The 16900-nt window shown below is 39.1% G+C and overlaps 1 protein-coding gene across 2 annotated transcripts in view; it reads right to left on the bottom strand.

Moving 5' to 3' along the window:
- The window catches only part of LOC134657456 (thyrotropin-releasing hormone receptor-like), a 101157-nt gene that overhangs the window by 56092 nt on the left and 28165 nt on the right, over positions 1–16900 (bottom strand). For both annotated transcript variants that reach the window (XM_063513017.1, XM_063513018.1), the window contains exon 2: positions 5251–5616. In XM_063513017.1, coding sequence (XP_063369087.1) covers positions 5251–5569 — 319 coding nt within the window. In that variant the 5' untranslated portion in view covers positions 5570–5616. The remainder of the gene's footprint in view (positions 1–5250; positions 5617–16900) is intronic.

Genomic DNA, 16900 nt, shown 5'->3' with positions numbered 1-16900 from the left:
TAGTACCTCTACGATGAGCTGCCAGAGTATATAGGTCTCCATTTTCAAGCACTATAAGTGCGTAACATGTAGCGCTTGTGACTTTAAATAGGTACCTACGTGAGTTTAAACTTTAAATTAGGTTACCAACGTTATAACTGTTCGTAGGTATGTCTGTTTGGGTTATTTTTCTTACTTTTGATAATTTATTCTGTCAGAAATTACTCTACCTAAATGGGGAAATTTTGCACTCAAGGCGTGCATTCAATTCCAAATGGGTTGTTTGTTCAATAAGAAAAGGTTATTCCTTTTTACTCTCAACTCAAATTAATTATTATTATTAGCGACAAAACATACTTTTCCACCGAATATTGGCGTTTTAAACGGGTTTAGTTATTGTAATCGTACCGTTATATATATAATATATATAACCGCATAATTATCGCCGAGAAACAAGATTTTGAATATGTAAACAAACTAATAAACTCAAAAATTTTTTTTACATTTGCTCATGGACAGTTACGCACAGCCAATTTAAAATGAATTGCCCAGCTATACTTATCTCTTATCAATATAATTACTTATTTGTTATCGAATATACGGACATTCGTATGCGAAGTGCATTAAGCTTTTAGTTACCTTCAATATTGAAGGTCCTTCAATATTCTTTTAATAATCTTCATAGCAGGCGATACAGGTTTTTGGGGAGTAGAGTAGGGATTTGAGAGGTACAGTCACCTGCAATAATATGTTACTCTTTGAAGGCGGCAAAAATGTGACACGCTAAGGCTATATCTCAGAACTTCATTTTCGCCTTTTCCTTATCGCACTAGTTTTAGGAGCCGCTTCCGTTAGCGAGACGGGTATATTTACCTAAAATATTTAAATCTCAGCTCCTATTTCGTCTTAAAATTACAATTTTGTATGAACCCACTACTTACTCAATCAATTTAATTTAATATAATCTTATACTCCAAACATTTCGAGTGGTCACAACAAAATCATAAATACATTTTAATCACGCTCATGCTATCAAGCCAAATTGAACCTTATTGCGTTTTAATAAGTATTAGAAACGCTATCAGGTCTTACATTTTTAGGCCCATTTTGGTTCGAAGAAATGCTTACAGGCCAATTCGAGTTTTAGTCATTCGATCTGTTTCCGATATAATATTGATCTGTCAGTGTCAAAAATGACGCTATTGGGTGAAGAAATATGTCACTTTTGACACTGACAGATCAGTATCGGAAAAGATCGAATAACTAAAACTCGAATTGGCCTGTTAATAAGAGGCCGCCATGGTTGGGAGTCGCCATACATTTTATTCTAAATGAAGATTGCTTTTTAATGATATGGCGGGACGCGGTTTTATCATTTAGGATTTAGTGCGAACGTATTTTATTATAAGAAGCATTGAAGTATAATATCTAAGGACGGGCTAATGGGGCACTAAAAACCGTACTAGTTCAGCGGTGTTAATCACGAATTCCAGCCAATCGTGCAGTCTAACGCAACTAGTTGCGACCAATAGCGCGCGTAATGCGAACTCGTCAACCAATCGCGCGCGTGATGCGAACTCATCAACCAATCGCGTTGTCGCGATTTCACACCGCTGTACTGGCCCCTGTCATGCCTCATTTTTATTGCCCGTAAAGCCAGTCCCTAGATATCTATGTCAATGATAAGAATTAGATAAGTATTTATACGACAACGGTTTCACTCACTTGAATTTTTAGTCGCTACTTGTTATTGGCGACATGTTTCGGGCTGTCAGCGCGCGCGCAACGAGCGACGAGGCGGGCGGCGCGATCAGTGCACGACTTGCAGTCGCCGCGAGCACTCGAGCCTGAGGAAGGACCCCCGAAGGGCCCGAAACATGACGCCAATAGCGACTAAAAATTCAAGTGAGTGAAACCGTTGTCGTATAAACAGTTTAAAATATGTCTCACGATAGTTTAATATCGAGTAGATAAGTATCTGTATAGATGCGTGCCTTGGTACGAATCCGAATATTTTTTTCTATTAGGCATGGTTTGGTATGGTGCATGTTTATAGAATATCGACGAGATGACATTAATTACCTGTGGTGGGTACCATTAGGTACCTACCCGTTTGTACAATCACGAATGCCACGTCATTTTATACCGTAACTGCTTATTTGCAATAGGTATATTTTTTTACGAAAAAGAACCTTATCGAAGTGACATAAGAGTTGTATTGAATCTGCGGTAAAGTGTAGTAGGTAGTACTAGGTTAGCTACACAAAAACTGATAACGTTTTTGTTGAAACTTCGATCATTTTCAACTTAAAATGATAATTAGTAAGAAGTGGTTTGTTCGATATTTTTTGGAGTGCTGCTTTAGTTATTTAAATTTAAATATATTGGTACAGAATAAAATAATAGTACTAGTAATATAAAAATATAAATAATAGTAACATGTGGCGCAATAAGCGTCACGCGCGGCCTATGGCTAGCCACCAAAATTGGTGTGGGACGGATGTACTTGTAGGTACTTGTTGCGACGAGACGAAATCGCGGAGTGAGCCACACCTGGCGGTCTATTAGCATAAGTTGCGTTCTCGCGCGCGAGTCCATAGTAGATATGAGCGCCGATAGGCATATAGCCGGCGGCGGCGCGCCGGTCAAAATTGGTCGGCGGCGGCGGCGAATCGGCGGCGTGGCCTTGAAACACCTTCGATTAATGAAAAAAGAATTCAAACCAAAATTTTACCGAAAAAACATGTTTTTGCTGTAAGAAAGTTATGAAATAAATGCATTTTTTAGTTTAAAGGATAATTTATTGAATAATGGTACGAAAAAAATTTATATCGTACAAACTGTGGATAAGAGCGATTCCGATTCAATAGCCAGGACCGCTGTTGGTGACACCAACCCCTTCTCTGCCACCGTTGGAGTACATCAGGGCTCTGTGCTCAGCCCGTTTCTGTTTAGCGTGATATTAGACGCCCTGTCAGCCAGCATCCGAGACTACCATGAGCAGCCACCGTGGCTATTCATGTATGCTGATGATATCGCGCTGACAGACTCTGATAAGGGCCGACTTGTCCAGCGGGTGGACAGATGGAGGGGGTCGCTAGAGAACGGCGGTCTTAAACTAAATGTGGCGAAGACAGAGTGCATGGCCTGCAATAGTACAGATCCTCTACCCGTCCGCATAGGCGGGGACATGGTCAAGCGCACGGATCAAGTTAAGTACCTAGGATCTGTACTTAGCACTACCGGGGACATCGACAGCGACGTCAAAGCCCGAATATCCGCTGCCTGGGTCAAATAGCGGGAGATGACTGGGGTTATTTGTGACCCCAAAATGCCGATTAAATTGAAGGGACAGGTCTATAAGACCATCATTAGACCTGCCCTTCTGTACGGCAGCGAGACTTGGCCTTTACTAGAGCGGCACAAGCAGGAACTGCGTGTCACGGAAATGAAGATGCTGCGGTGGATGTGCGGAGTTTCACGCAAGGATCGCGTCCGAAAGGCCCACATCCGGGGTAGTCTTGGCGTCCGTGACATCGCTGACAAACTGCAAGAGTGCCGCCTTCGTTGGTATGGCCACGTCTCGCGCAGACCGGCAAGTTACGTGGGTAACAAATGCCTGGCCATGCCGCCTCCTCCCGGTACGGGAAGAAAAGGCCGGCCCAGGAAGCGATGGCTTGATGTCGTTAAGGAGGACATGCGTGCCAACGGACTCACCACCAGGGACGCCGAAGATCGGGCAAAGTGGACACGAAGGAGTCGGAAGGCGGACCCCGGGTCCTCGCGCCCCGCGCGGGGGCACAGCTGGGATTGACGCCAGGATGATGATGATGATGAAACTGTGGATAAGCGGTATCGCGCGGCATCAGAAGCGATTTTAATCTTGGCGAGGCTCTGGCCGGAAGATCTTAGCGAGGCCCTTATCTATTGTGCTAAGTTAAAAATTGCGGATTGACTGTATCAGGGAAACGTCTTGTCGACAGTCCAAAGAAATCGAGCTCCGTCATTAACCAATATCGATTCAACAAAACCGATTTATGTCAAAAAGTGAGGCCCAACGCCGAGGTCCATGTAACACCGAAGACTTGATTTCGACGCCTCCCAATGCGAGGCCAGAGGATGAGCTGCAGGTAAGCATACAGCTAAGAATCGAACGCCAAGTGTAAGCTTGGCTGACGGCCGAACGCCTGGAGCGCCGATTGCGGCGCGCTTCTGTGCGAGGCCGAGCTGCAAGAGAGCAGAGCGAGGGCGCAGGTCGATAAAGACTGAAGCCATAGTGTTAAGGATCTGGAGCTTTCCTGCGGGCGCATTCGTGCGACGCCAAAGGCCGAGCTGCAATGGAGCTAAGATCGGATAAGGACCAATGCTCAAGCGTTTTAAAACAGGCCGAAAGTTGAGCTCCAAACAGGGCCATAAACTTGCAGGTTCAGATAGCGGCTTAGTTCCATGCGAGCGATGCAAGGCCAAAGATTGAGCTGCGAGAGAGCAAAGCTTGAAATTTGAACAGTGGCCAAGTTTAATTGAGACCCGATTCCGACGCCATTCCGTGCGAAGCCCACGGCCGGACATTTGGACATGGAAACGCTTAATATCTCAAAATTAACCCCATTTTATACCTTTTAAAGACGTTTAACCATGCTTGCAATGGTTAAATTCGCGGTAAATGACGGATGGTTAGCTGGCAAAATTAGTTATGCATTGGATCGGTAATCCAAAGATGTGGATTCGAGTCTCACGTTACCCAGAGTTGATCACAGTTAATTTTTTCATTGTGATTGACATATGTCTAGTGTATATATACAATCTATAAATTGTAATGTGGAACGTTCCACAATAAAAATGGAAGGAAACCAGTATGTTTATTACAAGCATATTGATGTTAAAATTGATATTAAATAATTTTGTTTCCCCAAGACTAGTAACGCGGTTACTAGACAGATAAGTTTGCATTAGTCTTCGATATTTTTGAATTATATGGGCCTAAGATACCTTTTTAATGCCTATAAACTATTCGAAGTGGCGCCGTTAATGATCTACACTCGATTAAAAATATATTATCTGATTCCGAAAGTAGTAGTAACTACCAAGGTCACGCCGATGCCACGCCGATAGCGCAGCGTCGGCGGCGGCGGCGCGACAATATTGTCGGCGGCGGCGGCGCGCCGGCGCGGCGCTCATATCTAGTCCATAGGTACTTGAAGTCGCGCTTGATGTATAGAGTCGCGGGCGAGAACGCAACTCATGCTAGACCGTCTGATATTGGTAACTTACATAATTCCTTCCCCAGCACCCACGTCTCCGGTTTCGAGTTCACCTCCACCAGCACAGTCGGCGTGCACACCAGCAGCACCATCAAATCCGCGATACTCAGGTTCACCAGAAAGATGTTCGTCGAGTTCCTCATATCCTTCGTCTTGAGTATCACTATCGGCACCATCACATTCCCTATCACACCTAAACACATGATCACTATGCAGAAACTCATAGAGGTCGCTTTTATGTAATACGGTATTTCTGCGTACTCCGTATAGTTCGATAGGTCGGTGCCGTTGAAGGTGACGTTGTTGGTGTCATGGTGTAGTGAAACCATGTAGTCTGCTCACATTGTAGAGGTTTTAGGTTATGATGGCATTGTACCTGGAATTAAAGAAAAAACATTATTATAAATATTATAGACCCGCCCAGCTTCGCACGGGTTAACAAATTATTTGATATTTGATATTTATTGAAAACAAATTTTACAGCATTACAGCTAACACCAATGCACTGTAAAATTAAGTAGTAAAATTAAGTAAGTAATAATAAAGCGATTAATAAGCTAAGCGATTATACATAAACCTTCCTCTTAATTACTCTATGTATCTATTAAAAAAAAAACCGCATCAAAATCCGTTGCGTAGTTTTAAATATCTAAGCATACATATAGGGACAGACAGCGGGAAGCGACTTTGTTTTATACTATGTTGTGATAGCTATAATAGGGATATTCTTACACAACTTGACTAAGTCCCACAGTAATTATGGCAAAATATTTGAACTTCCCGCCCCTTTCATAATACTATAGGGACTATAGGTACATGGATAGTCACAGTCGAGCGGTGAAAACAATATGCCAAAGCAATTATTCTGTTGCCAAATAACTACAAAATATTTAGTGTAGGTACATATGTATGTATGTATGTATGTCACTTTATTGCACATAAACAGGTTTACATAAAACGGACAAAAACAAAACAAAAATAAGAATTCAAAAATAAGATTGCTTCGGTACATATTGTACCGAAGCAATCTTAAATAGAAAACGGACTCATTATTTTTATCTATCATCTAATCATGATCATCTCCAACTAATGAACTTGATATCGGCCGGATAATAACCGGTAATCCCTGTTGGTTAGATTGCACTCTACAAGCCAATACCGTTTCAATTAAAGCCTGCGAGTCATCCCGGGAGACACCGGTTAACCGGGCTGACCGAGATGACCAGACACGTGGTGGCCCAATTTTGTAAGATAACCAGCGTTTAATAACTGTATTAACCGTATGTAATACTAGTAGTCCCATCGGCCCATCGCGTATTATCTTCACGATTTATTATTAATTTTGAACATGATGCGACGATACATTGGGTAACGTATGGAACTTACCTACACTAATAATTTACAAATTGAATGCAATAAATAATCTGAAATCTGAATCTGAACGTTGGAAATATCATAACATCATAAGTTCGTGACTATGTTTTGCCCTAGAGTAGTGATATCGGTATAGGTAGAGTTTAGTACCTAATGAAGACCAATTTGATTTCTATTTCTGTGTGTCACGTCACGATTGCACAAACTCCTAAATGCACTTACATAGCGATATTTAACGAAAGGTACATAGACCTACGTCTATTAAGACTGGTCAACGTTGGCCCAATATGTACAATAATCAATACACATGGTACTCTTTACTGCACATTTCAATCCATATTCGAGGTCGAGTGTTTACTGTTGTCTGGTTGTTGTTTAACAGACGGTCGTATCGCGAAAAAGCATATGTATTGTGTAGTTTACATAGTCAATATTGCCATGATTAATTTAAGAATAACTAATTTCCAAGACCGAAGTGATCCCAAATGACGTCGCATCGCAATCTCGCCATCAATCGTTGTTTTTTTTTAACCGACTTCAAGATTTGAGAAGGAGGAAGTTCTCAATTCGGCTGTATGTTTTTCCGATGTATTTTCTTGCTCTCCCGAAAGTAAGCATATTATGTTTTCCGTAATTTAATTTCCAGTGATATTCGTTTTACTTGAAAGAATAGAAACGCTACACCAGTACAAGTCAAAACAAAATAGCATTACAAACCCCGTCGTCTTTTTGTTGAGCAGAATATCAGCTTAAAAATGTCTGCCATAAATCCTCAAGGCATTCTCTGCCAGTCAACCATGAAGCCTTGATCCGATTGAAAATTCCGATAAGCCAAGTCTGTTACAGTCTGAGGTCAGCTCAATGGAGCCCTTAGGAATGCTAATTAAAACTAGATCTAAGACTTGGATCTAGACACGAGAGTGTAGTTCATCGCGCGCAAGCCTTTTTAGGGTTGAGCTTTACCCGAGCCAAAAGTCGTAGGGTTGAAACAATTTGCTTTATAATAAAATTTATAAAGTAGATACACACAGGGCATCCAGCGGAAGATTTCTGATTTCAAAATTTGATAAAAAAAAATACTAATACATAAAAACACATAAAATACAAAATGTTTTCTGATTTTTAATCTATTTTGATTACAAAACTTCTTTTGTCATGACAGCATTCTTATACTACTTGGGTAGGATTTCGCGGGACTTGATTATTTAATTTTTGATATTTAGTAACGTTCCATACATGTAAACTCCCTTGTATAAGTACAATGAGATAAAAAAAGATCTCTGGGTGCGTAGCCAACGTGCAATAATTAGCATATTGGCTACGCGCCCTCTCTGCAATCGAAAAACGCCAAAATAACTAAAAATCACGTGACTATTTTCATACATTATTTAAGTTTCGGTGAGCGTTTTCTATCAACGATTGTCACCTTGGCTAGGCCCCCAGCACACAAGGGTCAGTTGTTTTTCAGCCCCCGGGACCTCACATGACCCAAATACCTCAGAAATGTAATTCTGGTGGCATCCCGTTGCAATTACATTCCCAATTAAATGCGGTCTCGTAAAACAAACCCGTCATGCCACCCGTCATGCCACCCGTCACTGAGAAGTTCTATGCATTAGATACCTATAGTACATATCACAGAACATACATATTATTAAAGAGGTTAGAATGGCTATCGTGCGCAGTTAGTATCGGAACCGGTGTCGCCGCTCGTCCCTCTCCACATTTATATACTAACACTCGCGCAACGGTAGTAAAAACTAGCTAGCGCCTTGTGTGCGTGGTGAATGGATACGCCTCCTTTAGACAGATTTGATGTCTGGCTTCTTAATCTGAAGGTTATTTTGGCGCAAAAAGGCATGTTTACTTCGTTTTTCGGTCAGCGCGGGCGAGTAGCATGCGAGCGTTTGCTCAAAACCGGCGGCGACACGTACCCTGCTCGCATCGCCATTCTAACTTGTTCTGTGGTACATATTTGGGGCATTATCTATGAAAAGGGACCTTATTGTCGATGGCGCTTACGCCGCACAGCGTCGCGCGGCATTGTATTTATATCGGAGCATCGTTAATAATGGCGTAACCGCCATCGACAATAAGGTCTCTTTTCATAGATAACGTCACATTTTACTTTAGCGAACTGGCGAAAAGTTTTTTTTTTTAATGATATAGGAGGCAGACGAGCGGACACTAGTACTAGAACCCAAAAGAAAAGGATGAGTAGGTACCTATAGTTTTCCTGGTTCTTACTGACTGACAAATTGGTTTGACCAACTATAAACATTTTACTTCAAAATCAAATCTACCTACAAAAATATGTCGTTCCACGCTCCCTAACCTAATCTAACCTAACCTAACAAATTGTCACGACTGCGATCATTTTCTATTAAATAGGTAGGTTAGGTATTGAACTCCAGAGACTCCAGAGTCCAGATTCATTTCAACTACAAGCAAACAGGAGGCCTAGTAACAAGCCACGAATCAGATCTGGATCAGATCCATTACATACTTAACTGATCCAAATCTACATCATTGGTGGCTTATTAATGTTATTAAAATTCGAATACGCCTGATACATTAAACAACATGCGGTTACCACGCATAGGTAACCGTTTATCTCAATTGCGCTCGCGTTTATGACATGTACTCTTGTTAATAAAATCAGAATACGCCTTTATGCTCCATTTTGAAGTTGAATAGAGGTATTTCAAGGAAAGGGTGTCAAATATCAGTAATATCACACTAACATTGATATGTTTAGTAAGCTTTGTTCAACTTTCCTCCTGAACAATATTTTCAGAGCTCACACGCGAAACTTTCGAAACTTTAGGCAACATTTTATTGTATTGACATTGTTATTAGAGCTATTTTCTTTTAACAGAACTGAGTATTTGTCCTCAAAGTAGAACATCTAAAATATCGAAGCATATTGCAGTTACAGTAAAGCAGAGACACAATTTCTCATATAACTCAGTTGAATTTTTGAAAATTATTGGTCGTGAATTTTATGTTACAGCGGGGAACGTTCTAATAATAGTTCCTGTGCTGTGTAAAAATATATATATTATATTTCGATACAGGTGTAATATATAATAATATGTCCTGGAGGAACGATATGTTATTTTTATATTATGTTACTTTAGTCATAAGTAACAACTTATGTTAGGTATGTTACTTATTTCGAAATATATGTAGGTAATAGAATGTCAACATACCACCCGCTTGAAAAATATTATCTTAGGTCAAACTGAATGAGAAACTTTTATCATGAGCCACAGAACATATATGAGCTTTGGGACCAACCCTGAGATCACGAAAAAAATGTCTGTTTCATACATTTTGACTGGTCTGATATTTTGGGAAACTGTTTTTTTGACGATTTCGTGGTTGGTCCTAGAATAAAAGTTGCTCAGTATGAGCTCTAGGTATTATATCCACATCGTATACTATTGCAGGATATACTAGTGGCTCTGTGAGCTGTAGACCTCGCGAGCAGAGCTTAAAACTGAATAAATGTATGGCAAAAATATTTATTAAAATATAGGTATAGTACATGCAATATAAACAAAAAATTAAAAACTACATAAAGCTACAAACAAAAATTAAACGAATACGCTTAACCCGCGCTTGATAAATAAAAAATACGAAATTTTTCATTTTTTCAAAATAAAAAACAACTATACGAAATTTAAGTATAAAAAATACAAAAAGTTATGTAGCAGTATACAATTACTGGGGATGGAACCAGGGACCTCCCGATGCAAACAAAAAAAGCGAACGTTTGCAAAATACGCCATTATAGTTCTTACTAAAGCTGACGAAATTTAGCTACTCATTCTCAAGTAAAAACTAAATATCTAAATACCGCCAAAACCAGCGATACAAATTTTCTGAATTTTTGGCCATTTAATCTATAATCATATCTCAAAAAGAAAAAACTCTTATGATACCGATACGACTATTTGTTTAGGCGGGAGCTATCACGACTCCGCCATTTTGAAAAATTTCCAAAAACCGGATCGACAAAAAAAAATATTTAGTCATAGAATTCGGTCACAAAATTTCACGAAAATCGGTTAAGAACTGCGACCTGTAGAGGAGAACATCCGGACATACAAAAGCAAAATGCCCGAGTCAAAACGTAGACCTTCGCTACGCTTCGGTCAATAAGAAACATCCTGTAATAATAATTCAGCTGAATTATTTAGTGTAATCCATCATCCTTAAGCATGGTTCGATCACGTTAGACCGGGCCGTGACCGGGCCGTGACCGCCTGTCCGGGCCGGAGCTTCCGGCGCTTACTTTTCTATGACAGATGACAGGTGATCACGTGATGCTTTCCATAGAAAACGAAGCTCCGGAAGCTCTGGCCCGGACACGGCCCGGTCTAACGTGAGTCATCCTTTACTCTAACATATATACAGGATGTTTCCTGTAACAGGAGCAATAAATTAAACAGTAGGCTATACTCCGCAAACTAACCAACATTTCTTCAGCAACTTTTAAAAATAACTTATGTTTTGATTTTTATAACACTTTAAAGTTTACTCTAAGACGCAATGTATTGCATTTTTTTTGTGTTGTGTTTAAAGCGTGACAGGCAACGTCAAACACACTGATGCCAGCGTACATTGAAGGCAATATTTATTTTGTATGAAAAAGAGGAAGTCTAAAGGATTCGTAATTTTTAAAAGTTGTTTAACAAAATTTTTATAGTTTGAGGAGTATAATATTATGTTTTAATTATTTGCTCGTGTTACAGGCAACACCCTGTATATAACTATTGTATCATAGTTAAACTAATCAAAAGCGGCTGAAACTAGTCAATGCGTGATAAACAAGCAAACAAGGCAGTTAATCAAAAGTTCGTGATAATGTCCAACTGGCTGCTAGGCTGGTGGCTTCGGAGAATTAATGGTGTTCAACAATGTTTAAAGAACAATTAGTTTGCAACTATGGATGCCATAGTTGCAAACTAATCCATTGGATGGGTCAAACAGATTACTCTGTGTTATCGTCTTTCCTGTAGACATACACAAGAGTTAAGGGCTATAAAGGTTAATTTTCTTATTTAACCCTTATCCACGTGAAAAGGTCCTCCTTTTATTTAGAGAACTATGATAAAATCATTACTTACATGCCCACAAGCTGTTAACTATTGCCCACAGGAGAGAAAAATGTACAGTTCGCACGAACACACTAGTTTTCTCTAGGCGGCTTGCAAGAACCATTAGGGCGAGGAGCAAATAACGCCATGATTTAGTATATAGGGCCAGTTGCACCAACCACATTTAGCGGACTGATCAACGTCAATCCGCAGTGAGTGTATGATCTTTCCATATTATAAAATTTTGCGAACGCTTTAACGGTGACAGACGATTTGGTGCAACCGAACCTTGGGGCTCATTTAGACGGGGCGAGAACTCGCATGAGAGTTAGAGAGTTACATTGCGTCATTTGATCGGGCAATGTATCTAAAATCGTATACGAGTTCGCGCGCCGTCTAAATGAGCCCTTAGTCTTTATATAAATAGTAAAGTTCAATTTTACGCGATTTCTGACATGATGCAGATATTTTTACAGCACAGTCGTGCAAGTGTTATTTAAACTTTAAACGTCATAATTTCATAGTAGTTTCAAGCTGAAAATAATAGGTACTTGCACGTCTGTGCTATAACCTCGGATCTACGGGTATAACTTTAGTACGTTATCACTACATAAGTACTAGTATAAAACAAAGTCGCTTCCCGCTGTCTGTGTGTATGCTTAAATCTTTAAAACTACGCAACGGATTTTTTAATAGAGTGATTCTAGAGGAAGGTTTATGTATAAGTTGTTAACCCGTGCGAAGCCGGGGCGGGTTGCTAGTGGAATATAATTTTCCAACTCAATCAACAGATCGAGTGTAGGCAAGTTTTCGACGGGATCCATTTGGTTCAGCGGCAGTTATTTCCCACGGGTAGGTATATAACTGGGTAACTTTAAAATGACTAAATCATCTTGATTTCTCTTGGGTGATGATGAAATTAATGGCTACATAACTCTGAAAAGTTCTGATAGTCATCTAAACTCTATTAAGTTAATCGGTAAGTATTAAATGGATACCTACATAAGTATCAAATAGATAAATATTTATATATGTTACGACCGGCCCCGGCTTCGCACGGGTTAACAAATTGTACATACACCTTTCTCTTGAATCACTCTATCTATTGTAAATAATTGTTATAGTTGCATGATATTATTTAAGTTTAATTTTTATTTTTATTCTTATTTATTTTTAATTTAAATTTTAATTATTATTTATATTCATATACAATGTAAATTGTGACTGAATAAATGAAATGAAATCTATTAAAAAAAACCGCATAAAATCCGTTGCGTAGTTTTAAAGATCTAAGCATACATAGGGACAGACAGCGGGAAGCGACATTGATTTAATACTATAATTTTAAATCATTTCCAGATACAAAGTAATAGAGTCGAGAAGTGGTAGACCACTTTCTTGGCTGACTGTACCTACTATGTACGGCAGCGATAACAAATCTATCATACTACAGGTAAAAATGAGTTCATGTGGTCTGATCGGTAGGACGAAGCGGAATTCTAATTCTTGGTAGTCCGATCAATTGGATCAATCGGAAAAAAAAGTTCATATGGTCCTATCGGTAGGACCACGTGGTCTAAGAAAATTACAGTTCCAATAGTCCGATAGTTTGGTAGGATCAATCGGAAAAAAAAGTTCATGTGGTCCGACCGGTAGGACAAAGGTGGTAGGACCACGTGGCCAGAGGGGATAATTCCGCTACTCGATGCTAGATGCTAATTGTCTTTTTGGTACTAAAACTGATGTATGGAGTGAGCACTCTATGTATTTTTTTCTCTATGCCCTTACACGCTTCAATAGATATATTGTATTAGTATATCAAGCATTAAGTAAGTACCTACTACGTATTTTAGTAACTACTAGGTATACCCACTTAACGTTGAATTTAAGGCCGATTCAGCTTTTACAATTTGATAAGGTTTTCATTTTGTTTTGATGCGACTTTGAGTCGAGTCATCAGGCATCTCACGCATACCAATAAGTGCAAGCGAGATGCCTGATGAGAGATCCTGATTGCAATTCTTCAGCACCAACACTCCTTGAATTGACTCGAACAACTACAACTAGGGAACCAATTTTAATTTTATTCCATTCGGCGTCGAGTCCCTTGGTCCATGGGGCTCTGGTGATCTGAATCTTTACAAAGAGCAGTCGAAGAGACTCAGAGACGCTACAGGAGACCGACGGGCTGGCATCTTTCGCTCTCAACGTATCAGCCTAACAATCCAGCGAGGAAATGCTGCCAGCGTCTTTAGTGTTCATCATGATGTTATTTAATGTATTTATTTGTTTAAATAAATATAATTATATTTTTGATAAAGGGAACAAATAAAAGTAATAATTTTAACATGTTTTTTAACATATATTCTGGAACACTTTTAGGTACATAAATTTACAAACTAGGCACATTTAGCCGGGTACCTATGGCCTAATAGCATATAATACCCTTAATTTTTATATTTACCTAGTTATAAGTTTACAAATAAAAGTACATAGTCATACTACTAAATAAATTATAATTGAAACTGATAATGGAGAACTTCGTAAATTTTTCGTTAGTTTATTATGCATCATCAATGGCCACTGCATCCCTGACACATGATTGTTGCAACGCTGTGTCAAGAGCGTGTATATGTATGTGTGTGTGTGTGTGTGTGTGTGTTTATTATGACATCAATTTCAGTTGAAGATGAAAACTGTATCAAATTGTCAAACCAGAATCAACCACCGAGACGTTTTCAACTTAGAATTATAATGGAATTGCTGGTTAATCAGATTAAAATTACCCTTAATTTGGAAACACGAAGGCATTTAGATTATTTTATGTTTATTTTAGAAATATCTACCTATTTTTAGCGAGCCAAATGATGGGTAATCATAACTAGATATTACGAAGGTTTGAAGGCAAATATTTTCACACAAATAATGTCAGAACGGCCTGATTCAAACTTTAATATATGATCGGATATGTTAGTATCAAAAGTAACGTTTTTGTTTGAAGAAACGCCAGTTTTGACACTGACATATCAGATCCATGTCGTATCTGTAGCAAATTCTTGACGTATCTCAAAGTTCGAATCAGGCCGATATCGTCAGTCGTCTACAATAGATCGACGACGCAAGATACAATATACGACCTTATGGCCCTGCGATAAAAATCTAAAGCGATCAAAATAGATTACAAACAGATAGGATTAAAGCGGTGGGTAGCTCGCCTACACTCAATAAAATAAGCGCAGGAAAAAACAAACACATAAAAAAGAAAAGAATAAAGCCCTTGCAACACAATTACATCCAGTTAGTTTTCATTAAAGAAACTGCTGACTATATCCTCTAGCCGCCCAGAGACCTATAAAAAGGTCTCCTGTTCCATTCTAATTTAAACTTTGTGTTGACAAAATAAAATTTCATTTTGCTTGGCAAGGTTTGACGTATGGGCGGCTAAAGGTTATCCCAAGTGTCCGAGGGGACGTGTTTATGTAACAGTTAACGAGTTTGTGAATTAAAACTAAATTGAATCAACTCGTGCCGGCGACTGCGCTAAAATTAAGTCGGTAGCCGTTATCTGACGTCATTGGATACACAATGTAGGTACGACAAACCCGTGACAAGATAAACGTTAACACAAACACGTGCTGTGGTTTTATCCACGTGATAAAACAACTGTCACTTTTTAACACCGCGGGATAGAAAATGACGGACACCGTTTTATCACGCCGTCGCGTAGACAAGAACGACCATCATATCCGTACTGGTTGATTGTTGAATGACGTCATCCATATGACAGTTAGCGATTTCAAGAAATGAAGTACATTTTAAAGTCATACCATAAATTATACAAAAATACTTAGGAAAAAGAGAAATTTCTTACTTTAAGGTAAAGAGAAAATTCAGCGCGGTCAAACTTAAACGGGTTTTCTTAAAAATTACTTCTAAAACTGTAATAGATCGCCTGCAGTCCAATCGGACATGTTTATATTGTTTATGGGAAGAGTTAACGAGTTTGCGAATTAAAATGAAATTGAATCAACGCGCGCCGGCGACGCCGTTTAAATTAAGAGGATGCTTCTTTAGACTCACTTTATGACTTATGACGTAGTCGATATTGTTTTTTAACAAGGAAAAATAACAGAGCTGGTTTTCAAGTCGACTTATTACATTTACAGGTTGTCCAGGGAAAGATAAAGAATTTTTCATCACGCTCTTAAAGGCTCTTTTCATTATTCAAAAACGAATAAGAAAGTTGCGTTTTGTCCACAAGAGTGGCAAAATAATTAGATGCAAATTTTGATTTGTTTCCTCATTGTGCTTAGTAGAATTTACTTATAACGAACTGATTATTTTAAGTGATAAATATTGAATAGCGTTCAGTTTGATTTAATATGTAATGTTTTACAGTCAGTACCTAAGTATTTTTTTAATTTTTATCAAATAGAAACGTCTGCGATCGATGCTATTAAGCTTAGAATAAATTTAAAAGTGAAAAAAATTATTGTCTTGGGTGAGACTTGAACTCACACTCACTCACTCTTGGAGTATCTATCCAGAGGTTGTGAGTTCAAGTCTCACCCAAGACAGTAATTTTTCCACTTTTAAATTTATAGTACCTAAGTATTTGCGGAATTAAGGTATTAAACGCCAAATCTAGTATCAACGCGGCAGTCCCTTGAGCATTTGTTTTATTGTATTCGTGACATATTTAACGAAAACAATGGACTTTGCGTTGAGATAGCCATCTAGATTGTTTTGTCTGTCCGTATAGGTCTTTGATTTACGGAAGTGCCCTTAAATAATATGATGTTTTCCATACACGGGACAATGGGGTTCAAAATGTAGACGCCCTTTTGAAAAAAATCATTTATGCTCCTGCATCACACCGCTTCGGGTGCCGAAGTGGTGTAGTACCTATGTGCAGTCAGCTGCAGAGATAACTGGACCTTCTGCAAAGCAATTTATTTGCAGGGGCGAACAAAGTATCTCTGCAAGAAGATCGCTTCGATCGCGTCACTACGTGCCCTTTCAACTCTTTGGTGTTGCGCGTGCCGCGACCGCGACCATTGAAAGCGCGACGTCTGGCCGACGTGTTTCGGAGGTTCCGGGGCAAACTGCCGAATCCGCAAAATTGTAGTTTTTCTATTACATTTTTGCAAGTTCTAATCAAAGGCATTTATGTCATTAAAT

The sequence above is a fragment of the Cydia amplana genome, chromosome 20, assembly GCF_948474715.1.
Source record: "Cydia amplana chromosome 20, ilCydAmpl1.1, whole genome shotgun sequence".
Taxonomy (NCBI): Eukaryota; Metazoa; Arthropoda; class Insecta; order Lepidoptera; family Tortricidae; genus Cydia; species Cydia amplana.
The sequence above is the reverse complement of the archived record's forward strand: the minus strand, read 5'-3'. Positions and strand labels throughout refer to the sequence as shown.